Raw genomic sequence first — 26,583 nt, 5'->3', positions numbered from 1 at the left:
AGCAGTGGTTCTGCTCAAACAGCAATACCCCTGGTGCCAACCAGGAACCGCAAATCCAGCTCACTCTTCACCCGCCGAGCCCGAGTGGACAAAGACCCTGAGAACGTCCACCCGGCGATTGTGAACCGAAATCCAGTGCCCAAGGACCCTCCTCGATGACCCAGACGACGCCTGCAACCTCACAGCCAGGGACCCCAGCACCCGCAACCAGCAGAGGGTAAGATTTCCAGATGTGAAAAGACATCCCTGCACCTGGCGCCCCACGGCCCCCTGAGCCCAACTCCGGGGTGCCTGCTATCCTCCAGGATCCCAACTTACCCCTCGAAGTGTTGTTCGCTCCTGAAGAATCTCCATCCCCGAAATTGCAGCCTTTGTTCATCTTCCAAGACCCCCATTGAATAACATTGCGCGCTCAATGGCTCAGAAGCACCCTGCTCCCAGCCGCCCGAGTGCCCCTGGCAGTGCAACCTTTGTCCTAACGTACTTCCCCATTTGCCCTGAGCGAGTGACCAGAACCCCTGACTCTATGCCCAGAACCTTAACTCTGCCAGTCGAGTAATTAACCAAAAGCCGATAACTCACTTTTCTTCTGTAGGGTAACATTCACTGGTTTCACTTGGAAATTCTTCCAAGTGTAGAGTTTGGAAACTTTAAAATATTAATCTGAAATCATCTGAACAACGAATTCCTATTTACTCACCTGTTATCAGGAGACAACCCAGTGCAGCATCTTTTAGTCCAGCACTGACCCTGAAAAGTAATTTTAACAGTACTTACCAGTAACTTGTATTTCCTTCCATAGGAATCCATTGTCTGGTTTTCACCAGAAAAGTTTCCAAGTGTCGATTTTCACAAACTACAAATATTCCTTAAAAATCGCCTGTATGACTTAAACGCATTCTTTCAACTGTTTACAAGAGATGCACCAGTGCTGGATCTAAGATCCACCACTGAGTAAGAAAAAGTAACAATAACACTACTTACCTGCTAAGTGAATTTCCTCCCATAGGTTAACATTGGTTATTCTATGTGAAAAAGTTTCTAAGTGTCAACTTTTAAAATACAATATTATTCCTCAGAAATCACTACTGTAACCAAAACGCTTTTACTCAACTGTTTACAGGAGATGTCCCAGGACTGAATCTAGGATCCAGTCCTGTGGTTAGAAAAGTAATCCATAAAGTAACTAATTGCATTTAACTAGAAATTCCCATTGAGCTCAAAGTTGCATTGTGTTTGAAATTGTGTTGCCCATTGCAACAACTGTAACTACTGTACTTAAATGTCTATTGTCTATTTGCAAAGCATTTAAACTAAAGTAATACATTCTGAGAAAGTATATTTTGATAACTTGTTGGTTCTAAAATAAAACAAAACTATATATTTTGATACAAAACAATTGGCCTAGAGTTCAGTTCTTAAGTGTGTGAGAATTTTTGCTGACTGAGTGTGTACAACAAATGCTTTACACTGTCCTCTGATATTGCCTTACTTGCCAACCAAGCTACCACTTTGTTGAGCAAGGTTATATTTAACTTTAGCCTGGGGACTGTGGACTCTGTACACACTGTGCCTTTCTTTGGTCCAGTATATACAGAGCCACTCTTACAGTTCTCCTTTCATTTGGTCATTCACAAGATTATAGACTGGTAAAACAAGCTGCTTTACATTCCTTCAAGACTTAGCCTGAAGGTTGCTCTCCACAGCTACCACTAGGACAGCTTTCTGTATAGTTTGTCTTTAAACCTACCATCAATAAGGGTCGTTTGAACTGGTGCAAAATGCCCACTAGAATAGTGGACAGCATATGCCAGGCCAACTTCTCATAGCAATGATACAGGAAACTCTCACATTGGACACTGAAGGGGCGGCATTACATCGGTGATGGAGAGGACAGGTATATTATACCTCATTATCGGCATTTGCAAGGGGGGTTTTGATATGGGTATGGGCAGGGGTCTCCTTCCAGCACTTGGGTCACAAAGTAGATCCAGAGGGCTGTTATGTCATAGTGACAGGCAGACTGGATGGGAAGGAGTGCACGCTGATAAATCTATATGGCCCGAACTGATGTCTGGGATTCTGGCACCACACATGACAGGTTTGGATATTATAAGGGGGGACTTCAACTGCATTGCGGATCCGGATCTGGACCAGCCCCACCCACCACTCTACGATTCCTCAGTTCACAGAGCAGCTAGGGTTTTTAGGAACTGGCAGACTCAATGGGGGTTGGTGGATGCGTGACAACGCACACACCCATTAGACAGGGAATACTCCTACCTCTCCTATGTACATGACTTGCATGTGCAGCTAGACACCTTTTTATGTTCACCAGACATGCATGCACGGCTTCAGGGCACGGAATACCTAACACGTACTGTCAGATCGTAACCTGATACTGTCTAGACTACACTGGGGGACACTGCATCAACCCATCCCCATAAGGCGCCTAAAGCCCAAGGCCCTGGAGGACCATGTGTTTTTGCAGTTGATTAGGGGCCATATTGTAACCTATTTCGAGGACAATGCACAGTCCACGGACTCAAGGATGACAGAATGGGAGGCCTTTAAGGCAGTATTTAGGGGACGGTGCATTGCAATGTCGGAGTATGGCTAACTTTACTCGTGGATGTGGAAAGGACATATCGAGAGCTGAGGGAGATTGAACTCGGATGCCCGAACTATGCCAGGAGTTGCAGGAGGTGAAAGAAGAGGTAGCCGTGCAGAAAGAAAGGATGAGGTGTTTTGACTGTAAAGCATATACCGACCGGACGCGCACTGAGAGCGATAGGGCGGGCAGACTGTTGACGTGGCTGCCAACCCCACTCGCAGGGGTAATACAATAATTGACATAGTGGACCCGGCGGGGCAACCACTATATAGACAAGATGCCATAAACAATAGGTTCTGCTGTTATCATGAACAGCTTTACAAGAGCTCTGGGCCTAGGAGGGATGGGGAAAGAGTATTTATTGGGGCTTCCTCTCCATGCCCTTACTTATGAGGATGCTGACCAGATTGGGGCAAAAATATCAATGTGAATGCAGAGTGGCTATTAAGGTGCTGGCGAGAGGGAAAACCCCGGGAACTGATGGGCTCCCAAAGGAATTTTACTTGGCGTATATAGAGGAGTTAGCCCCCAGGCTAGTAGAGATGTATACGGAGGCAGGGGAGCAGGACCACCTACCAAACACCACTAGAGGCGGTGGTAATCCCGCTGCTGAAGCCCGACAATTCTCCCCTTCGAGTGCACAGCGTATAGACCCCTGTCAATTCTGAACCCCGGCTTTTAATTTTTAAGTAAACTATTGGCCACGAGGTTGCTACCACATATGACATCCATGGTACACCAGGATCAAGTGGGCTTCATCTCAAGCAGAAATACGACTGAATATACTCAGTCTGCTATCCATCATAGAGCTAGGTGGGACGGAGGAACGAGAAGGGGCGATCTTCACAATAGACCTAACAAAGTCATTTGATAGCCTTGAATGGGGGATTTCTATATACTGTCTTATCCAAAATGGAAATGGGGCAGGGGTCCTGCGATGGGTCCAGCTGTTACATGCTATCGGAAAGAGACACGTTAGTGATGGATTCCTTACCTTAGAATATCCCCAGGCGTCAGACTGGATCCGGAAATTTTTGCTTAGCAGTACCCTTGCGCGTCGGAAGGTGTCGTCTGCGGCTCCGCGTCCGTCGTCGGCGTCGTGGGCGCCGGGATGATGTCGTCGGAGTACTTAGACGCCACCTCCGCGTGCTGACGTCAGTTCTTCTTTTTTCCGCACCAGCTAGCGCAGATCTGGGAAAAGTTGTACCCAAGTCACTTTTTGACTAACCTTTTGAGATAATTTTTGATTATGTTTTGAAGTCTATCGACTCCGGTGCCGGTAGGGATGCCCGGGTTCAAGCCCTGCGCCGACTAATGTCGGTTACCGACCCCCATCGCCTGTGCCTGCACTGTTTGGGCCTGGACCAGGACGACAAGTCCTGCTCCGACTGCCGGGCCCTGACGTCTAAGGCTAGACTGGAGCGGTCCCATAAGCGACTTGAGCTTCGGCAGTCTGCCCCGCGCCGCTCGAGGTCCCGGTCCGAAAGGAGGTCGAGGGACCGGTCGCGGGGCCGGAGCCCCCACAGTTCTGGGAGTCGTCATCGGGCTTGAGGTCCTCAGGTAAGAGGCACAAAAAGTCTAAGAGGCACCATCGCTCTTCTGACACCTCCCTCTCCCCCCCTCCCCCCCCCCCCCGATGCTCGCGGGACGCGGCCAGGGGTTCGGGCGACACCGCCCACGCGGCTCCACAGGAGCCGCAGGTTTCGCGGCCTGCCCCACACCCGCCGGTCCCTGGGCAGGACGCGATGCCGGGGGAGATTGCTGACTTCCTCATGGCCATGAGGTTGCTCGCTCCTCCGTCGGGTTCCGCGGCGCCTTCGGGCCTAACGGTTCCGACTGGGTCCCCACGCGGGCCGGGTGCTTCGACACCAGCGCTGTCCGGGGCTTCGGCCCGACGCAGCAGGGCCCCACTGGGTCCGGTTCCGGATCCGGGTCGTCGCCGGTCGACTTAACGACCTCGCCGACGCCGGCCCCTCGGGTGTCGCCCCCGGCGCCGTCCCTGGACGACGTTGTCCCTGGTCCTGTCCTCGTCTCGGGTCCGGCGCCGAAGCGGCGCCGCTCGGCGCCGCCGCTGGGAGATTATTATTTCAATGACCCGGCCCCATCCTTTGAGCCTGAGTACCAAGCTGTGGGTGATGAGGACGATTGGGAGGGGTCTGAGGACCCTCTGGCACGGGAGTGTCAGTCTTCTGTGGACTGGACAGGAGAGCTTGGGGAGGCCAGTGGGCTGGACACTTCGCCCGACACTGGCTTTGTTTCCCCTCCTAGCGTGGCTACGGAGGAGGGGGTTGCTTATAGCTTGGTGCTGATGAGGGCGGCCAAGGCCCTGGGCCTTGAGCTCCCCGTCGCGGCCGTGAGGACTAACCTCCTCACTTAGGTCCTTAAACCGCAGTCCAGCTCGGCCGAGCCTCTGCTGCCGTTTACTGAGGCCTTGTCAGACGTTCTTTTGGGCACTTGGTCCAGGCCCGCCACAGGACAGCCTGTGGATAGGAATGTGGCCAGACGCCACCGCCCGGCTCCAGGTGACCCTTGCTTTCGGTCTACCCATCCCACCCCTGAGAGCCTGGTTATCCAGGCCTCCAATTCCCAGACCGCATTCCCGTCGGCTCCCCCCCGACCGAGAATCTAAGAGGTACGAGAATTACAGGAAGAAGATATTCTCCTCCCTAAGTTTAGGATTGCGGTCCGTTAATACCGCGTGCCTCTTGGGCCGCTACACCCACTCTCTGTGGGACACGGTCGCGGACGTGCTGCCTCACTGCCCGTTGGAGGTACGTGCTAGACTCGTCCAAGCCCTGGTGGAGGGCCGGGATGCAGCACGGTATTCCATCCGGTGTGGGCTGGACACTACCAACTCTGGGCAGAGCGATGTCAACGACGGTGGTGATTCCTCGTCAAGCCTGGTTGAGGTCCGCCAATTTCTCGGCCGATGTCCAAAACACACTTATGGACATGCCGTTCGATGGCCGTCGCCTCTTTGGCGACAAGGCAGACCATGCGCTTGAGCGCTTTAAGGACTCCAGGGCTACGGCCAAGTCCTTGGGACTCTCGGCCCAGCGCCAGCAAATGGGTGCCTTTCGCTCCTTTCGTGGCCAAGGAAGGGGTGCCCCCACACGTGCCGCCAGCCATGCACCGCAGTCTAATATCCAACGCGGTGGCGGACGTGGAAACCGCTGTGGCGGTGGTCGGGGTCCACGGCGAGGCCAGTCCACACCTACCCCTGCAGCATCCGCCTCAAAACCTTCCTAGTCCGTGCTTTCAGGCCCATGTGACGCCAGTGAGGGGCAGGGTACGCCATCACCACTGTCACATCGGACAAGTGGGTGCTGCAAATTGTCGAAGGGGCTACTCCCTCCCCTTCGAGACGACCCCTCAAGCCATGCCACCGCAACACCAGCGCGTATCGGGGGATCATTTGCGGCTTCTGCAGGAGGAAGTTTCGGCCCTCTTGGCCAAGGGGGCCATCGAGCGCGTTCCTGGGCCAGAAGTAGGGTGTGGTTGCTACTCCCACTACTTTCTGGTACCCAAAAAGGTCAAAGGGGGCCTACGCCTATCTTGGACCTACGGAACGTCAACGGCTTCCTCCAGAAGGAGAAGTTCGAAATGCTGATTCTGGCTCAGGTCTTAGCTGCCCTGGACCCAGGAGACTGGATGGTAGCGTTGGACTTGCAGGACGCTTATTTCCACATCCCCGTCCTGCCGGCCCACCGGCGCTACCTGCGGTTCATGGTAGGCCACAAGCACTTTCGGTTTACCGTGCTCCCCTTCGGCCTTACCAGCGCCCCACCAGTGTTCACGAAAGTGATGGCGGTGGGCGCTGCTCATCTGCGCAGGTTAGGGGTTTCTGTCTTTCCCTACCTCGACGACTGGTTGTTGAAGGCGGGCTCGCCCCAGACAGTCGTCAGCCACCTCCAGACGATGGCAGACCTCTTGCACCAGCTGGGGTTCTCAATCAATGTGCCGAAGTCACACCTGTGCCCCTCTCAGAAGCTCCTTTTCATCGAAGTGGTTCTCGACTCGGCGCAGTTTCGGGTTTACCGCGGGTTCGGGATATACAGGCTCTAATTTCACTCTTTCAGCCTTTATTCCGGGTCTCGGTCAGGTTGATGCTGCAGCTTCTGGGGCTGATGGCCTCCTGCATCCTTCTGGTGCATTACGCCCTGTGGCGGATGCGGGCTCTGCAGTGGGACCTGAAGTTTCAGTGGGCCCAGCATCAGGGCAACCTGTCCGACCATTTCCTGATCTCAGAGGGCACTGCGAGACAGCTGCAGTGGTGGCTCACGGACCGCGATTGAGTCAGCGGCAGATCCCTCTCCCTTCCCCAACCAGAGCACGTGGTTGTGGCGGACGCGTCCCTCCAGGGCTGCGGAGGCCACATGGGAGGGCGGAGATCAGAGGACTCTGGTCTCTGGCGGAGTCCCGGCTCCATATCAACCTTTTGGAGCTGCGGGCGATTCGTCTAGCACTGAAGGCATTCCTCCCCTCTGTCCGGGGGAGTGTAGTGCAGGTGTTCACGGACAACACCACCGCCATGTGATACTGCAACAAACAGGGTAGGGTGGGGTCGTGGCCCCTTTGCCAGGAGGCTCTGCGCCTCTGGCAGTGGCTGGAACATCAGGGAGTGACCCTGGCAGGTTCAACACCTGGCAGGTTCTCTGAACGCCAGGGCGGACGAACTCAACCGCAGGTGCATGATGGATCACGAATGGCGTCTGAACTCGGACGTGGCGCAAGGTCTCTTTCTGCAGTGGGGAGAGCCTTGGTTAGATCTATTCGCCACCGAAGAGAATGCGCAATGTCATCAGTTCTGCGCGTTGGAATTTCAAAGACGGCACTCGCTCAGACGCTTTGCGTCGCGAGTGGAGTTGCGGTCTGTTGTACGCCTTTCCTCCTATACCAATTCTGCCGAGAGTGCTGAAGAAGATCAAGCGCGACCGGGCACAAGTCATCCTTGTGGCTCCGGACTGGGCATGAAGATACTGGTATCCCGAGCTACTCAGTATGTCAGTCGATTTCCCGGTTCGTCTGCCTCTTCAGGAGGACCTTCTGTCGCAGCAGCAAGGGACGGTCCTCCACCTGAACCTGTCCAGTCTCCACCTCCATGCTTGGAGATTGAGCGGCGACAGTTGAGGCCATTTGACTTGCCTCCTGAAGTCTGTAACATCATTCTGGCAGCCAGGCATCCCTCCACTAAGTCGGTATATGCCTGCAGGTGGAACAGATTTGTGGCATGGTGCACAGCAAAGGCTGTGGATCCTCTCTCTGCCCCTCTCTCTGAGGTTCTTCTCTTCCTTCTTTCTCTTGCCCAGCAGGGCTCTGCTCTGGTCACTATCAATGGCTACCTTTCTGCCCTTTCAGCCTTCCTAAGGTTGCCTGATCAACCATCTTTGTTCAAGTCCCCTATTGTAAATCGATTTCTGAAGGGCATCACACACTTTTCCACCTGTTCCCGTCGTGATGCCTCAGTGGGACTTGAACCTGGTTCTTACTTTCTGATGTGTGCTCACTTTGAGCCACTTCACAACTGTTCTATCCACCTTCTTACCTTGAAGACTGCCTTCCTGGTTGCCATTACCTATGCCAGGAGAGTGAGTGAGCTCCAGGCTCTATCCTCTAAGCCTCCTTTCGGTCCATCCGGACAAGGTTGTGTTGCGGACAAGGCCCTTTTTCCTGCCCAAGGTAGTCACAGCCTTCCACATCGGGCAGTCCATCACCTTGCCCACCTTCTTTCCGCCTCCGCATCCCTCGAAAGAGGAAGAGAGGCTCCACCGTCTGGACCCAAAACGTGCGCTCTCTTACTATCTGGATCGCACACGCCAGTTACGGGTGGATGACCAACTCTTCGTTGGTGCTAAGAAGAGAAAGGCGGTGCACAAGCGGACCATCTTGCGGTGGATCATCTGGTGTATCCAGGCGTGTTACTCCTTGGCTAAGAAGGAACCCCCTGTTGGGCTAAGGGCTAATTCCACTCGGGCCATGGCCACTTCAACTGCCCTGGGCCGAGGAGTTCCCTTGCAAGACATTTGCCAGGCAGCTACGTGGGCCTTGCTGCACACGTTTGCAAGACATTATTGCCTGGACAGCCAAGTCCGGAGGGATGGCTTCTTTGGCCGTTCCGTCCTCCAGGACTTTCTGGTGTGATTATTGGTTTGCATACCCACCACCGGGGTTGGTATTGCTGGGGTATCTATTCTAAGGTAAGGAATCTATCACTAACGTGTCTCTTTCAGATGCACAAGTTACTACTTGTGTAACGATATATCTGTAAGAGACATTAGTTAGTGATAGATTCCTTACCGACCCACCCGTCCTCATCATTCTGCGAACAGATATCTAGGGTTAAGGTCATTCCCTTTCAGGGCCCTAGTTTCATTGGCACCAGTGTTGGATTTTAGCGTGGCTCTGCGTTTCTGGCGCGGAAAAGCTGTGTCTAAGAACTGACGTCAGCACGCGAAGGCGGCGTCTAAGTACTGCGACGACGTCATCACGGCGCCCACGACGCCGGCGACGGACGCGGAGCTACAGACAACGCCTACCGATGTGCAAGGGTACTGCTACGCAAAAATTTCTGGATCCAGTCTGACGCCTGGGGATATTCTAAGGTAAGGAATCTATCACTAACTAATGACTCTTACAGATATATCGTTACACAAGTAGTAACTTGTGCGATTAGGTGTCAATCGTCCGCACGGGGCGCATATTATCAGAGCAGTACCTAGTGGAGAGCGGTATATGTCAGGGTGCCCCTTCTCCCCACTACTATTTGCACTGGCTTTGGAACCTCTAGCATGCATGGCACGATCTGAGAGAGCCTATAGAGGACTCCAGTTGGGGGGGAACAGCGGCACCACATTGAGTTGTATGCTGATGACCACCTGCTCTTATTAAAACATGCAGACACTGGGGCAAAGACCATGATGGAAGAGTTCGGAGCATTGTCTGGACAACGGGTAAATTGGCAGAAGGTCCCGACTGTTCCCACTAGAGGAGTGTATGCTACCACCAGAGGGCCTAGGTGATCTGTTGGGAATCCTGATGCTCCCGATACCTGAGAGAGAGAGTATTTCACTTCATTGCGGATGTGCAAGAGGGGAATATAAGAAGCGCACTGCATTTGCTCAAGGACAACATGACATTCTGGGGAAAGCTCTCCCTTTTGGTGATGGACCGTATCGCTCTGTTAAAAATGGTGGCTCTTCCCAGGTTGCTGTACTTCTTTACCACGCTGCCGGAGTGGATATCGGGAGCTTGGTTCATTGAGCTGGACTCCTGTATCTCTGCATTTATATGTGGAACGGTAGAAGGAGGGTAGCCCTTACCATGCTTAAAAGGACGCAGTCAGAAGGGGGGCTCGCGGTGCCTGATATGGAATTGTATTACCTGGCAGGGCTGTTGCAGAGATTCATGCAGTGGGTGGCGTGGAGCCTAGCACCAGACAGGGTGGCGCGTCCCTTCACCCCGGGCAGATAGACCGTGTTCTGCACCCTATTGGGGACAGCAAAACCACAGCATGTCCGAAGCAACGAACATAGTGATACGCAGATGCTCGGGTAGGTGCCTACAGAAGACTGGTACATGACGCCCATATTCATCGGAATTGCCGCTGATGCTACTGGGGGCACTCCCACACAGGGGACAATGGAGGGGGATCGATGACTGGGCACAGGCAGGAGCCACGAAGGTGGGAGATCTATACCGAGACGGGGAGCTACACCCTTTTGAGGTGTTCAGCACAGAATGGGACATCCCACAGGGGCACATTCTACTTTATAGGGCAGTCACAGGGGCACTGAGGCAACACTTGGGCGCGGCAGAACAGCCATGACATGCCCCAGCGAATACATAGAACTGGCAGGGGGGACCATAAAAGCTGTAACTTGCCTATACAGGGCCATAGGGCAGGACTCTGCTCATCCACTGGATCGGTTGCAACATAAACGGGTGCAAGACATTGGTAGACCGCTAGGAGAAGAGTACTGGGTAAACATACTAGTACGGACAGCTAAAATGTCCAGAAATGCACGCTTTTGCCTGATTAGCTTTTACATGCTCCACCGAGCATACATAACGTCAGAACGTATTAACAGGTTCTTTGATAGAGAGATGCCAAATGCCCGAGATGTAATAAACGCGGGGCGACTTTATTCATATGATATGGAGCTGCTAGTCCTGGACGCACTATTTGCAGGAAGTAACACGGGAGACAGCTAGGATAACTGAGAGGGTAATCCCATGTATACCAGCACACATCTTGCTCAACCTGTTCCCGCACACAACCAAAACTAAGACCACAGATAAGTTTCAGGACCTAGACTTTATACTGGCAAAGCGGGAAATCACTAGCAGATGGAAGGCGCCAGACGGCCCCAACATCCATAGATGGAAGCGAGAGCTAGTGCACTGGGTTGGATGTGAGGACAGTCTTGCTTAGAAGTGCGAGAAGGGGCGTGGGCAAGTTGTAAAGAGCTTGGGCATGGGAGGTTTTGGTGGAAGAAATGAGTAGGAATGATAGGGAATCCGAGGCCTCCACTCCTGAGAGACTGTCACAGCAGGGGAGCCCCCGACGGCAGGACCAGGAAGGGGTGATGGAGCAGGCTCTGAGGGACGGGGACACTTAGCACCCTTGGTATAGAAAGGGACTGGACCCGGAAAAGAGGTGACAGAGTATCGCAGCCACACAACATAAGGAACAGTGAAAGTGATTCATAGAGCTCATTAGCCGACTTTAGGAGACACCAGTGCCAGGAAGGGAGGGTGGGGGAGGATTAGGTTGTAGTTGCCTTTTTTGGGGGAGGAGGAGGAGGAGGAGGAGGAGGAGGAGGAGGAGGAGGAGGAGGAGGAGGAGGAGGAGGAGGAGGAGGAGGAGGAGGAGGAGGAGGAGGAGGAGGAGGAGGAGGAGGAGGAGGAGGAGGAGGAGTATAGAAATTGCATAGAAGAAATTTCTTGTTTTCTTTTATTGTTACTGTACAATGAGGGGGCAAGATACACTCAGGGACAAATTGTCATGTGTATGTAATGCAGGTAACGTGATGCAACAAGACTGAGGATGTTAATATTTACCTGGAAAGGTGCGAGAGCAATATATGACAGATATGCAAAAAGCAATAGTTTGTTAAAAAAAAATGCATGACACTGTTGGGAATGATAGTAGATCCCATACATCATGAACCTGATGGTGGCATGTAGAGATATTGCCTGAAATTGGGATAGCGACAAAACTCTTGATCTTGACACAAGAATGAGAGGCTTGGACTGGTATATATCCATGGAACAGTAACTTTTTTAAGGGCATGATGCCCCAAAACATAGGAAAATATGAAGATCGTTGAGGCATTGCTAGTGCATTTACAGTCTTAATTACTGCTTGGCAGAGTTTGGGTGGCATGAACTAGGAGTAGGGTCATGCACTGTCAAAATGAAGAGGTTTTGCAGTTTGGTATGCTGAAGATTATCCTTGGCTAGACATGCTTTGAAATTTGAAGGTGTCTCATTGGCATTTGAGCTGCAGATGGGTGCACGTTATAAATCCAATTGAGAATTTCTTTGTGATCTGATGCTCATGATCCAGTACCTTTCTACCTTACCTAGTGAGGAGGGTCATCCCAGACTTAGAAAGTAAGTGGCGCTGAAAAAAAGTTTCAAATGATAAATAGTGCACACTCTGATGTAAATATATTTGTAATGGTGTATATACAACATTACGGTGCATATGATTTAAATGTGTATCATAGTTTGTCTGTATTAAATTTGTCTTGTTTTGTTGTAATATTGCTGTAATTGGAATGCTAGCCAAATGTATTGAGAGTGGTGTGAAAGGACGTTTGAATTTAATAGAACTCTCAATTTACTGTTCATTTTGTTACCTGTTTACAGTTTTGGAAGGATATAGTTGAAGATGTAGAGGTACGGGATCTCATAGCTGAAGGAGACAATTTTCAAGGTAAGTTGAGTTTAATAGTTTTCTTTGTCACTTAAATAAAAATAAACATATCTAGCAATTCTTTGTATTTTTTTTTTTGCAGATGATGATATTACATTAGCAGGATGCACTTGGAATCCCTTATTTCATCCACCTCGGAAGCTTGGCATTAATGACATTGAAGGACAACGAGTTCTTCAAATCGCAGTCATTTTGCGAAATCTTTCTTTTGAAGAAGGGAATCTTAGACTTTTGGCAGGAAATCGCACTTGTCTTCGTTTCCTGCTGCTTTCTGCTCACAGTCATTTTATTTCTTTAAGACAGTTGGGACTTGATACGCTAGGAAATATTGCAGCAGAGGTAAATCTTCAATATTCATGCTTGTATTGTAAACCATATACATTTTGTGATAGCCTAATTATATTGTAATATTTTGCTGTTGTACTCCATATGTTTAACATGTTTTCTGGCATTTTGAAGATAAAGGCTTTTATGTTTTTATAAAATTATCTAGCTTACCACCCCCAGAGTGAAGACAAACTGGAGAAAATTTGAAAAAACTATTTTGCTAAATAAATACCATGCCACTGGGATCTTATTTTAGAGAAACCTACATAACTTACATTACTTAAAAATACATAGTGCACACAGTGGTGGAAAGAAATGGATAGAAAATAGATATAAATAATTCATAGTCTTTAACTGTTGTACATTTTCCAAGATTCAAACTATTCTGCTGTGCACTCTACTGACCCCTTCACACTTCTTTCAGCCACTCCAAAAAATTAGACTGACCAAAGTTATGTCCTCTGCACGACCACCGAAATTGGTGCTCTTGCTTTGTGTTTAACTTTGAGGTCAGTCCTGCATCTCCTAAATTCTTTCTGGCACGTGAGCATCTGTTTATCGCACTACCCTATCCTAATCTAATTTTTAGACAAATTTACTTTCTTAAGGAACGGTGTCCGGAGCCTTATTTTACCCTTGCTTCATGTGGCTCCTTTCGCCGTCCCTTCTACAAACATGGTGCTAAAATACCACCACCAGATGCCTAAACCTCCTCCACAGGCAACAACAAACATCTTCCTCCAGGGGATAATACACTGGTAATTACAGAGGTGGTAAATCAACTTCCCTTTCTGCCCATTCCTCTTAAAACCTGTCGGGGGACGACTACAACATTTCTTTCCCGCCTGGAAAAACATAACCTCAGATCAATGGATGTTCAACATTATCCACCATGGTTATTGTCTGGAGCTCACAAACACACCTCCAAACATTCGACCTTGTAGGCACATCTTTCCACAGATATACATCTGCTGAAAAAGGAAGTGGAGGCTCTTTTACTCAAAGCCACTATGGAGCCGGTCTCTCTTACAACATCAAGGTACATAAGTTTACTCCCTGTAATTTCTAATTCCCCTAAAATATGGATCACTACGACCTATATTAGATCTCAGTAACTTAAATCACTACATACTATCAGACCACTTCCATATGGTCACTCTTCAAGGCGAAATTCCACTGCTTCAAATAGGCAACTTAGTTAGCACTAGACTTAAAGGACTCTTACTTCCACATTCCAACCCACTCAGCTCATTGCAAATACCTCAGATTTATTATAGTTGGAAAGCATTATCAGTTCAAAGTTCTTTCCTTTCTAGTTACTACAGCACCAAGGGTGTTTGTCAAATGTCTAGCAGTGGTAGTACATCTGCGTAGACACAACATTTATGTCTTCTCATATCTAGACACCTTGCTCATCAAGGTCAGTACTAGTCTCCTGGTCAACAACACATTCAAACTTCTTTCCATCTCTTGCATCAACTAAGATTTACTGCCAACATGCAAAGCACACCTTCTCCCATTATAGATTCAAGTTGGGATTAGCATATCAAAATTTGGCAAGAATTCAAAACATACACACACTGATAAAGCAGTTTCAGCCCAATCAACACATACCAGTCAAAACGGTTATAAGACTTATAGGCATGATAGCATCTTGCATGGCCATAGTACCACATGCTCGACTATATATGCACCCGCTACAAGAATGTCATGCGCCAATGGTTTCTCACAGGGTCACTTACAAGATCTATTGTTGGTGAACAGCCACACTCATCGCTCTCTGCTGTGGTTGAACATGCACAACTTGTCAAAAGGGCACCCATTAATCAACCCTGTTCCCCAGATCATTCTCACAGCGAATGCATCCCTTACAGGAAGGGGTGCTCACCTTCAGGATCTCACAGTTCAGGGTCTCTGGAATACCAGTCATCAGGGTGTCCACATCAACCTCAGGTATTGCTTACTCTTCCATATGTCTATTTGTATCTACAGTAGCTGTTTACCTATAAAACAGGCAGCATTTGCATTTTATTCAAAGTACCAGTTATTAAGGAATTCATGGAAGGCTTTAAATGAGGGATTCCACTTGCACAAGCATGGAATCTCAATATAGTGATTACCTGACTTGTGGACCCACCATTCAAACCATTGCACAACTGTATCCTACAATTTTTGTCTTGGAAGGTTTCTTTTTTAGTAGCCCTTACCTCACTTAGATGCGTTAGTGAGCCCCAGGCATTAACCTCGGAAAAACCTTACTTCCAACCACACAAAGATAGGGTAGTTCTTAGAACCAACCCAAAATTTCTTCCAAAGGTGGATTCAGCTTTCCTCCTCAGTCAGTTGAATTACTTGTTTTCTTTCCACAACCAGATTCAGTTGTGGAAAGAGCTCTTCATACCCTAGATTTCAAAAGAGCTCTAATGTATTATATTGACGGAACTAAAGAGTTCTGAAAAACTAAACAATTATTTTCTTTTTCACCCCCTCACATAGTAAAGTCCATATCTAAAACCAGCATTTCTAGGTGGATATTCAAATGCGTTCAGATCTGTTACGTCAAAGTGAAACAAACTTTGCCTACACCACCTATGGCTAACTTTACTTTATTTTATTTTGTAAAATATGGGATTCCATTGACTTTCTAGCCAATATCCCATTAGCTGAGATTTGTAAAGCAGCTACATGGTCTACATTACACACTTCAACTAAACATTATTGTGTTCATGTTTTAGCACGCCAACAAGCCAAAGCAGGACAGGCAGTTCTGCGTACTCTTTCAAACTGCGCCGCCCACAGGCGAGCCACCGCTTTTGAGGAGGGACTGCTTTAGAGTTTATGAAGAAGAGCATTTGTATCTACAGCCAAACATGTCATTGAACGGATTATGTTGCTTACCCTGTACGCATCTGTTTATGGCAAGTAGTGCTGTAGATTCACATGGGCCCACCCTCCTCCCCAGATTCCTGTGGCTGTTGCAGTACCTATACCAAGGGTCTCCAACCAGTAGCTTGTGATCAACGGTAGCTCTCCAGCTACCTCTGAGTAGCTCACCAGTGTGCAGCCCAGCTTTTAAATTAGAAAGCTTTTGCTTGGTTAAATTATTATACTTATAAAAAATTGAAATCATACAGCACTAATATTAGTAGCTGTCAATGCGTTTCATTGAACATAAGTAGCTCTTAGTACAGAAAAGGTTGGTGACCTCTGACCTATTCACTAATTTACATTGACATCCTTTTACTGATATTTAATTAACTTCATTCTCACCCGCCTGCTGGGAAACAATCTAACAGTGGAGCCAATGCCCATGCACACTATTACCAAGAGTCACATTGTCTTGTGACTAGAAAGACTTCTGCAAAGAAAAATAACTGCACACATCCGGACCCAACACAGGATGGCGGAAATATTCAGAGCATGTGAATCTTGCACTACATGCCACAAACAGGTGCTTATAGGGTAAGTAACACAATCCTTTTCTAATAATGAACTTTCAGTCTAGATAGGTGTTAAAGCATCCATTTCCATTGTGTGCAATTCTTACTACCCAACAAAGCCTATTTTCTCGTTAATGTTATAGGATTATGGTGTGGAAACAGGTGGATCCTCTGACCCAACGGTTCCATTTCAGCCCGCTGTGCATGGTAACATTGTTGGATTGCAATGTGATTAACTACGAATCTGCCTCTTCCATTTGCACTCCCCCTTGTTCTTATAGTATTGATGCAGTAAGCCGCTTTATTCTCTAGTTGTACTCCACACCCATGTTCACGTTCCCCACTACTACGTACAAATCGCTCTACACCACAAAGGAAGGGACCCCATTCTCTCCAGTGGTGATGGTGCTTTGAGCTGTACAGTGATCAAAATCATTAGGAGGCTTTCTGGAAGAATTCACTCACCGCTTACAGGCGTCCAAGGTATAAATCCTATCCTTCATTTGCTCTTGGGCATTTTGTAGACCTGCTTCGAAATCTTTTACAGCTTAATCTGTCCTGAAGCCTAACTTAAATTTGATGCCTTTAGGGCCTTTTTCCGCTTGTATTTTTCATATTTGTGGCATCTTCCCAGACTTTAGTGGGCATTCTAACATTTCTCCAGGTAGTTGCAGGAAACCATCAGCTTTGAGTGTAACTAACACTAAGGTGCTGCCAGTTTCGTGGTATATAGGGAATTTGTCACAGTGGGTGTGGTGTTTAATAAATAGGTTTCTTTAGCCCTGACCTGTTCTGGTGTTATCATTTAGTTTTTGGACCGTACATCCCTGATCACGGTCCCCACCACTTCCTGCATCTCAGTTTGCACCAAAAAGGAACAGACACCGTTCACTGCAGGGTCCCCAACCTCTCCAGCCAATTTCCAAATTCTCTATTTAAATTCTGTTGGTTATGCTTTGAGCTGCACAGCGTTTAAAGTCACTAAGATCTTGTGGGGAATAGTCCCCTGAACACTTGCAGTCTTCCATGGTATAAATCTTAGCCTTCATTCGATCTTGGGCATTTTGTAGACCTGTTCCAAAAACTCATGCTACTTAATCTGTCACTTTTGTAAACAATTCATTCTTTTCTGTCCTCTGATGGATATCCTAATGCTTAGCTTTCAGTAATGCTTTTAGTATCTGTTCTCCCGCTCATCAATGGGGCATCTTCCCTCCCCATACTAGACTCCAACCTACTGCCATTTTTATACAGTAATGTACGTTTGCAGTATGTACTCTTACAGATTCACATGCAATTAATTATTCTGCCATCTAGTGTTTGGATCCAGAATTGTATCATTTTACTTTGTGTCCACTATAGGCAGTGCTCCTGACTCACTATGAAGTCAGTCATAAGCCCTTAGTGCCTCAGTAAGTGACCACCATTCTTTTTTTTTTTTCCCCCGCTGGCATATTCTGAAGTATAACAAAGAACTCTAATGGTTTTCACAGAAAATTTACCAAAAGACTGGAGATTGGAGCGTGACGTTGACTAATCTGTTTTTTTCCTATGGTCTTTGACTAGATCAGCAAATGATTGTTTTAGGAGGGGGTGGGGTGTGCTTGGTATCTTTGTTTCTCTTTACTACCATTTTGAGAATAATTCATTGACATTCTGCAATGGCACTTTTCTGCAAACAGTGACCTTCCAGTGTGCATGCTTTGCTTACTGAGAGATGAAGGCTCAAAGTTGCTTTTCTTGTGCCACAAAGGCGAACACTCTGGGAAATAATGGAGATACCAAAAGAAGCACCGGTTTCGAAACTCAAAAGCATGACCCATCAATGTCTGAAGTGAACTTTTCTGAAGATGACGATTTAGAGACAGAAGAAGATGGCTAGAGGGGAACTTGATTTGGAATCTGTGGAAGAGATAGACATACATACTGTGGAAGTCACTGACTCGCTCCCTGAGAAAGTAGTAAAGAAAACAAAGGTGATTCAATGTCCTCGATACTTCATGGATATCTTAATTTGGAGCTGAAACAGTCAACATCCAAAAGGAAGGACAGAATTTCCATATCAAAACGCTCCACAGTTGAAAAAAGAGTAAAATTATTTGCGTAAAAAGCAACATGACACCAATAGGAACAAAGCGAAAGACATCAAACCAATCATAATTAAATTTGCTAACCAGCTCCTGCTCCAAAGACTATGTTAGAGAACATTTCGTAGGCTGACAATGTTGTAATAACACAGAAGGCTATCAACCTAAAAGAGCATTAACAGACTATCAAACAATGAGACTATTCTGATAAAAATCAGCTGACCAGGGGAGACTGATGGAAGTCCAGGATATGGACTCTTAGCATTAGGACTAAGAAAGGCGCATGTCAGATAGTAATAGCTGTTGCAAATTACCAGATGAAACTAAGACAATGGACTGGATATGTGAAGATGAGGGTACGTTTCTGATAATTAAAAATCCTAAGAGTGATGTATCTCTACCTCCTGCCCAAGATCCACAAAAGTAGGGCTCTAAAACCAGTGATCAGTTGTCCCTTAAAACCTCTGACTCAGTCTGTCATCTTCTTGCAAACTGTAGTACAGAAGAGGCTGACATACTTAAGACAGTAAAGATACCCAGAATCTTTTAAATGACCTAGATTACAATATGTAGAGTCTTATTCTAATTACATTGGATGCGTTCGCATTGTATACCAGTATTCCTCAAGAAGATACCATGAGAACAGAATAGGAAATACTATATCAATCAGCTTGGGATTGACATACCCCTAGTTTGTTAATCATTGAATGTATCAGATATAGACACTTGCACGGATTTGTTTTTTTTTATATGAAAATGGCTTCTTTCTACAGATTGATGGATCAATCATGAGATGCATGTCTGTACCAAGTCTGACATCCCTGTCTGTATAGAATATTGAGACTACTACAGTGCCGAGTCCACTTACCCCTTATTTCAAGCACACCAGACTGTTCAAAATGATACATAGAAGATGTACTTATCATCTAGGAGGGAGAGGAAGGTGTGACACATGAATTCTTAGCATGGCTTAGCGATCAAGATAAACGTCTCAAGTTTCACTATGACAGGTAAAGCAATCTCTTGAATTTAAGTGTCATAGTCAGAGGTGGGACAGAGGCTAATACTACTTACAGGAAAAAAAAACTGCACAGATCGGAATTTGCCTTTGAGGTTTGAAGGGTATTCTCTACGGTTACTATTACAAAACCTCCTGGTGGAACAGTTTCTGAGATTTAGAAGGAACTGTTCGGACCTACCAAGCTTTGCTGTGCAGGTCATGAAACTCAGTGATACAATAAATGGGTGTAGCCTAAGAGAATGATAAGCGCTAAAAAGGGGACACAGAATAATGGAAGGCTTCTTAGAAACATTAAAAAAATACCTACTACTCTCATTGCATGCACACTTGCAGTTGAACTTGATGTCCTTGAACATACCACTATGTCGTTCTAGAATAGAACAAGTCTTCTTTGAGCACCCATTACCTCACTCCACTTCATACACACCAGTTCCAATATGGCCACCATAGAACCTGCACTCAAAACACATCTTTAATAGCTTGTAGCTAATATTAGATGAGGAAGCATTAATAAGTGGATATTCTCTACAGGACTCTATAACCTTACACATACCCCTTTGTATTTTCACAAAAATACAACTTCCTTATGAATATCCTTACCACAGGCCGCTAAACACAAACTAATTTCAATGTAGCTGCCACAGAAGCCATAGACAAGAGATGCCCGTGGGTTGTGTTACCCACAGGGAATGATGCTCTGCCGCACTGTTGTGCAAAAAGAACAATTGATGGACAGAATGCTGCCAAGCCAGGTCCTCCCTGGACTGGAAACGAGCATCCTGGGGCTGGTTTCAGGGTTTCATCCCTCATCAGCGAGGCTAGCTTAATCCAGTGGCATGGAGAGCACGGGACCCACGTATGGGTATACCCGTTCCACTCGGGTGACAAATTCAAAAAGAACAATTGGTGGACGGAATGCTGAACAATGCCAAGCATTCACCCCAGCATAGTGAGAAAAAGGATAATGGATTTAACCCAGCTCTCTTGACTGGGGTTGAATGTTTTGTTTTATTCAGCATTCCGTCCATCATTTGTTGCCACAGCATTACCACACTATTGGGACAATCCAGGAACTGGAGAGTCTCTAGCCCACGATCTTTCTTAAACCGAACTCCGCTCCAAATTGAAGCAGAGATTGGACATAGACCCTCTAGGCATGGACTTCAGAGAACACAATTTAAAAGTTGAGAAATGTTGGCCGAGCTTTAAACTTGTTATGGTGTACTTAAGCCCTTACACATGTACGCTAACTACTCAAAAGGCCAGCCTAACTGATAGTATATTGAAGATGCATGAACGCACAAACGTTTTGGGAAAATTATCCAGTAATAGGAAGCGGCGAATAAAGTAGAAAATAGTTTGACCCCTGGGGGACCCTGCATAGATTAGAGCCTGAACATCCGGTTTCGGTTGCACACTGCTACTAGATCTGATGCCACATTGCGGCTGGAATCGTAACTCTGCCAGCTATGGAAATGACATGATATTGGGGGAATAAAGTGTCACTGAATACTAAACAATGACACTAGCATTATGGCCACCCTACTCTAATATTATGCATACTCATTTTGAAGACTTATATAACAAATGAATGCAACATAAAGAATCATAGGAATATTGTGCCACCAGGTTTACCTAAAATAGGATGAAGTAGCGTTATACGACAAGATGAAAGCCTCACTGCTACCGAGTTGTTGCAGTGAACACGCACACACTTGCTATAATATATGTATTTTGTAACATTGTGATTATATTTATGGAACCAGCGCCCTATGGCACAGGATGGGTCCAGAGGTCACATTTCCAGGCCCTCAGGCGCAACACAGATACTACAGCTAGGCGAGAGTCGTGGACACAGCTTGAACAGTTTGACATGGAGTGACCATAGTATGTTGGTAAAGTTCATGTTTTGCAAATAGTCTTTATTTTTTTAGGTACTTATTGAGTTAGAATTCACAAATAAGTTTAGTAATTTACCTTTTCTCCCTTAAATTTAGGATTAGAAGGAGGCAGAGATAGATAGAGAAGGGTAGACTCTCATTTTGCAGAAAGCCCAGGGGTATGTTGGGATACACCGAAAAGGCTAAAACAGGGTAAGTAAAGGAGCAACCCTAATAGTTAATCTCCCACACTCCCTAGCACTTGCTTATAATTTTGTATAGGACAGATAAGAGTAACAATAAAATCCAATTCCTCTGCCCTAATACAATTTTTATAGTCATCTTCCCACAAAACAAAAATACCTCCAGGAATACGTTTTTTACCGAGTGCAGGATTCGCCACCTACCTCTAGAAGGGTGCTGTGATGAAATGTCTCACCCAGTGTGAGTAAGGGAAATATCCCTTTTATTAAATTCTTGAAAAAAGGCAAATGTGGCTTCAGCACAACACGATTGTCTGCACACGAAAATTAAATAGGCATATATAATTTAGAATAATTTACTTCTCTACTGTTAAGAGAACCTTCCTGCCTTTGTCTAGAGATTTAGGTTTCTTATTGGAGTTGCTGCATGTGACCGGCTCTTTAACCCTTTTCTCTCTTAATAGATAGTTCAGTGCGATTTCATAACGAGTCCTAATGATTCCGTATATGATCAATGCCCAGAGTAACCACTTTGAAAAATAAGATACATCTCTGGATCCACCAACTAGAGGGACTAATAATGCAAAGCTTGTGAATATAGAATTGCATGACACTGCAAAACTATTGTTACAGGAAAGTAAGCCATTTCTTTATATATATATATATATATATATTTGTTAGTAGCACGTTATCCTTTGCAGCTTCAACAGGTTTCCACTTTGATATCCTCGAACTTAGCCAGTGTTTTTCCATCAAAACTCAGGGCCCTGGAACCCCTCAGAGAGCCAGTCTGACCCTGGTGTCAAGTTAGGCTCACTGCATTTACCTCTCAGACATCAGTACACGGAGTGGCCACATCAAAATTATTTTGTCTCGGTCTAGTGAACAGAGACCTAAGTAACCCAGGGGCCTGCCTCCTGCCTGACTTCACTCTGATGTAGCCATGCTTTCCTTAGCAATTGCAGCCACTCCCTCACCACTTACTCTAAATCACAACTGTGGCAGACTTCACAAACATCGTCTGACAATTTTCATAATGCAAATAATCTGTTCCTTTAAGGTATTTTCTTACGTAGCCTAGCACCTTAGCAGCCTTGTCAGGTGTCCTATGAAAGGTTTGTTTGAGTGAGGCAAATTCCTCTTTTGGTCTACGAGCATGCCACCCTTGCTGGAGTATCTTTTACAAGTAATGCACAAAAACATATCTAACAATTCATTTTAAAGTTCATTTGGTAATTTGTAGCTCTAAATCATCACTTCTACTTTCTTTAACTCTAAGATATGAAAATCCCTTACGTCCAATGTGCTGCTTAAGGAGCTCAAAAATGTCTTCTCCACAGCACAATATAAGTAGCACGTAGAACAAATTGTCGCCCTGCCATGGATTCTGAAGGCGATGTCTGAGACATTAGCTTACTCAGCCTGTTAGACACTGACAAGAAGTGCATAGACTATTCCATAAGTCCAAGTACTTAACATTTGGCCTATTATATGACTTGAAAAGTTCAGTCCGTGTGCAAGACTAGGCTAGACTCCGACATTCCTCCTTTGTTTTGTATTCGACAAACTACATGGAATAGGGGCTGAATTAACTCGATACACTGGCAAACATTAGAAATCCTTCAGTTGCAGCTAGACACTTATTTCTAATTCATGAATATATTCTCCTTAAACCAAACAATTAAACATTTTTACCACACAAACACATGAAGTCAAAGGCCTCATACAGCCATGTGGGTCTTAAGTATGGTACTAAGAGATTAATCTGGGGCGTTAGTACTGAAAAGTTGTAGAAAAAAGGTATTTTATTCTCGGAATATTAAACGTTGGAATGATCTCTGCAGAGGAACAGAAGAAACTATCATTACATTTAGAGGGTATTTGTTCCAGAAGAAAGTGACACTCTATTACTGTTTAATTGTTAAAGATGTTCATTCAGTCTGACATCGATGTATATCAGACTGTAACTGGAACATAAGCAGCTCAGGACCGATCACTCTAAGTGGTACAGGTATACCCAGACTTGGGTCCCATGCACCCTGTGTCACTGGAACCAAGTTATACCTGACTGATGAGCCCAACCTAATCAGGGCAAAACTAGTCCTCTGTTGCTTGTGTTGCGGTTCAGAGAGTCCCTGGCTTTGCAGTTCGGGCTGCACTGTACCCATTGGATCAGGGTCAAGACTGATATGCGTATTTGGAGCAGGGTCAAGACTAATTTGCATATGGCTAATCCGAAGTGAAGTGGCATGGTGTGCAAAATAAAGATGGACTAGGATGTGGCCCGAGTTATTAGCAGTGTCTAAGTGTCATTCAAGCATTCCATCCTTCACTTTTTTGTATACTTTAGTTAAAGGAACCTTTGTCCTCTTTATTTTCAAATATGTGTAAGAGTCTGAAAATAAAATGCAAGGATAACAAATGTTCATTTTTGCTAGAAAACAGTTTTTAGTGCAATTTCTATTTTCAAATGATGTGAAAGGAAAGTGCTCAGCAATGCCATTAGACCATCAGGAATGATCAGAGCAATCATCAACAATGATGATTTCCATGACTACTCTTGCGGTTAAGAAACCTGTCCTTATATTACATCAATATATGTTAATTGATACATGTGTGACTGCAGAATTTTTCTTTAAAATGATGTACATACTTGAGCATATTCTGCCTGAAAGAATCGGAGGTGACTGCAGTGAGATTGCTTAACATGCCTTCTGGGATGTGTCCTAAAGGAGTAGTAGTGCTACTAAAGGGAAACAGTCATAATAGTCATTGAGAGTTACCAGCCTCATGGTCCAGAGGTGACATATTGATACAAGAGACTCAATAAAAGGTTAGAATGTTAAAAATACATATAATTTCAGACTTTAAAGCAGTAAAATCGTGGGTTTTGTTAATTAGTAACCGAAGTTGAACAAAGCGGACTTTACAAAAGTATGCTGGTTTTATACAATTTAGTGAGTATACCGGTGTTCGTGAAGCAATGGTAAAGACTTACTGAAATCTCTTATTTTTCAGCTTCAGTTGGATCCTGTTGATTTTAAAGCAACTCATTTAATTTTCCATACAATTACAAAATGTCTAATGTCAAGAGACAGATTCTTGAAAATGAGAGGTAAGCTATTGCGCACAGGCATATTTTGTAAATGTGCGACAAATGAGCCTGCTAAAATCAAATATTTTGTTTTCAGGTATGGAAATCTTGGGGAATCTCTGCAAAGCTGAAGATAATGGGGTTTTAATTTGTGAGTATGTGGATCAGGATTCCTACAAAGAGATAATGTGCCATCTTACTTTGCCGGATGTTCTGCTGGTAATATCGTCCCTTGAAGTGCTATATATGCTCACAGAGTTGGGTGAAGTGGCCTGCATGAAGATTGCTAAGGTGGAGAAAAGCATAGGTGAGGAAAAGTTTTGATTTGCTTTGAACAAGTCACATGTTGGAAGATGCATAATCCTAAGCATTTAGCTCTAGTTACTCAGTTAAAGTAGCGTGCCCTAGGTGAAGCAATCAAAGTCATGTTGTATTCTATTTCAAACAAATATTTGGTATTCAATTTGGCAATTTAAATGTAAACTCGTACCTTACTGACAAAATGCACTTACCATCAACACATCTGTCTCATGACATCTATGTGATATTTGGTGGATTGTCTTGCATCAGCACTAACTGTTGTTCTTTAGTACTGTTGAGTAGTGCTGTTGGTCCGCCACCATTATTTGAAATATTAATATGCTCTTTGAAAGTGCAAGGATGGTAATTGATGCTAACTGATTAAGACTACAATAATTTGATCAGGATGTTTAACAAGTATTTAAAATACATGCAGTTTAACACCAGTTTTGTTATTTTGTGGAACAACTTCTACATTCCAACTGCAAAGTTAGCAAAAATGTTAGTGCGGTTCTGAGCTTAGCCACATAGGTGTTAGCAGATGGAGGCTACTGAGTTATTCAGAAAGACCTGAATTGCTCACAAAAATTGTGCAGTAGCACCACAATGAAAAAAATAATAAAGCGGTGCAGTTGTTTGCAGTAAATGTTTACATTCATCAAGTGGCCTCTGAGAATAATTGTAGGTAACTGAGACAGAATATGATGTTATCCAGTATTGGGGTATCTTTCATAGATTCACATGCCTGAATCATTCCCCGTCGCCGCGGCGGGAATCCCACGGTATATAAACAAGCATTTGCAATGCAATAGGTCTCGCATTATTTAAGTTTGAGCTATTAGCATTGTAAATGGCAATTGTTTTTTGCTTTATGCTATATTTTTTTTTTACATAAAAAGCTTCATATAAAATATGTTTTATTAAAGTTATTTATGCAGTATCTAAATTTTGTTTGCATAAAACAGTATAATAATATCTTAGTAAAAAAGTCAAATATTTTAATGGAAATTCACCAAACGTTCATTTATGTGTTGGTTTTGAAAATAGCTAAATTAATAGCTTTGTCATTTACAATGCCAATAGTTATAACTTTCGCAAATGTGACACCTATAGCATTTGTAATGCAACATTTGTATTTACGTGACTTAGATGTATTGATATTACAAATAACAATGGCTTTTAATTTTTTTTAATACTTAATAAAAGTGATTGTAATTTATAATGGCAATAGCTTAAACTTTTGTAAATAACTTTTGTGAAGATTATGTTCAGTGTATTTTATTGTAACAAAATCCAAGAACAGAAGTGAAATATTAACATCTTTTTGTGACATTTGTAATAAAGCTTGAAACATTGAGAGAACATATTTGTGCTGTGGTGGTGCTGAGTGATGCTGTGGTGGTGCTGAATGGGGCTGTGGTGATGCTGAGTGATGCAGTGGTGGTGCTGAGTGGTGCTATGGTGGTGCTGTGGTGGTGCTGAGTGATGCTGAGTGATGCTGTGGTGGTGCTGAGTGGTGCTGTGGTGGTTCTGAGTGATGCTGTGGTGGTTCTGACTGATAATGTGGTGGTGCTGAGTGACTGTACTCACTGTCACTCTGCACTCACTGTCACTCTGCACTCACTGTCACTCTGCACGCACTGTCACTCTGCACGCACTGTCACTCTGCACGCACTG

The 26,583-nt window shown here is 45.4% G+C and overlaps 1 protein-coding gene across 2 annotated transcripts in view; it reads left to right on the top strand.

Moving 5' to 3' along the window:
- ARID2 (AT-rich interaction domain 2) overlaps positions 1 to 26,583 on the top strand; it is a 1,159,914-nt gene that overhangs the window by 463,192 nt on the left and 670,139 nt on the right. For both annotated transcript variants that reach the window (XM_086919090.1, XM_086919091.1), the window contains exons 7-10: positions 12,488 to 12,554; positions 12,637 to 12,893; positions 24,531 to 24,627; positions 24,704 to 24,913. In XM_086919090.1, the coding sequence (XP_086775216.1) occupies positions 12,488 to 12,554; positions 12,637 to 12,893; positions 24,531 to 24,627; positions 24,704 to 24,913 (631 nt within the window). The remainder of the gene's footprint in view (positions 1 to 12,487; positions 12,555 to 12,636; positions 12,894 to 24,530; positions 24,628 to 24,703; positions 24,914 to 26,583) is intronic.

The sequence above is a fragment of the Lissotriton vulgaris genome, chromosome 1_1 (genome assembly GCF_964263255.1).
Source record: "Lissotriton vulgaris chromosome 1_1, aLisVul1.2, whole genome shotgun sequence".
NCBI lineage: Eukaryota > Metazoa > Chordata > Amphibia > Caudata > Salamandridae > Lissotriton > Lissotriton vulgaris.
This window is presented reverse-complemented; position numbering and strand designations above follow the sequence as displayed.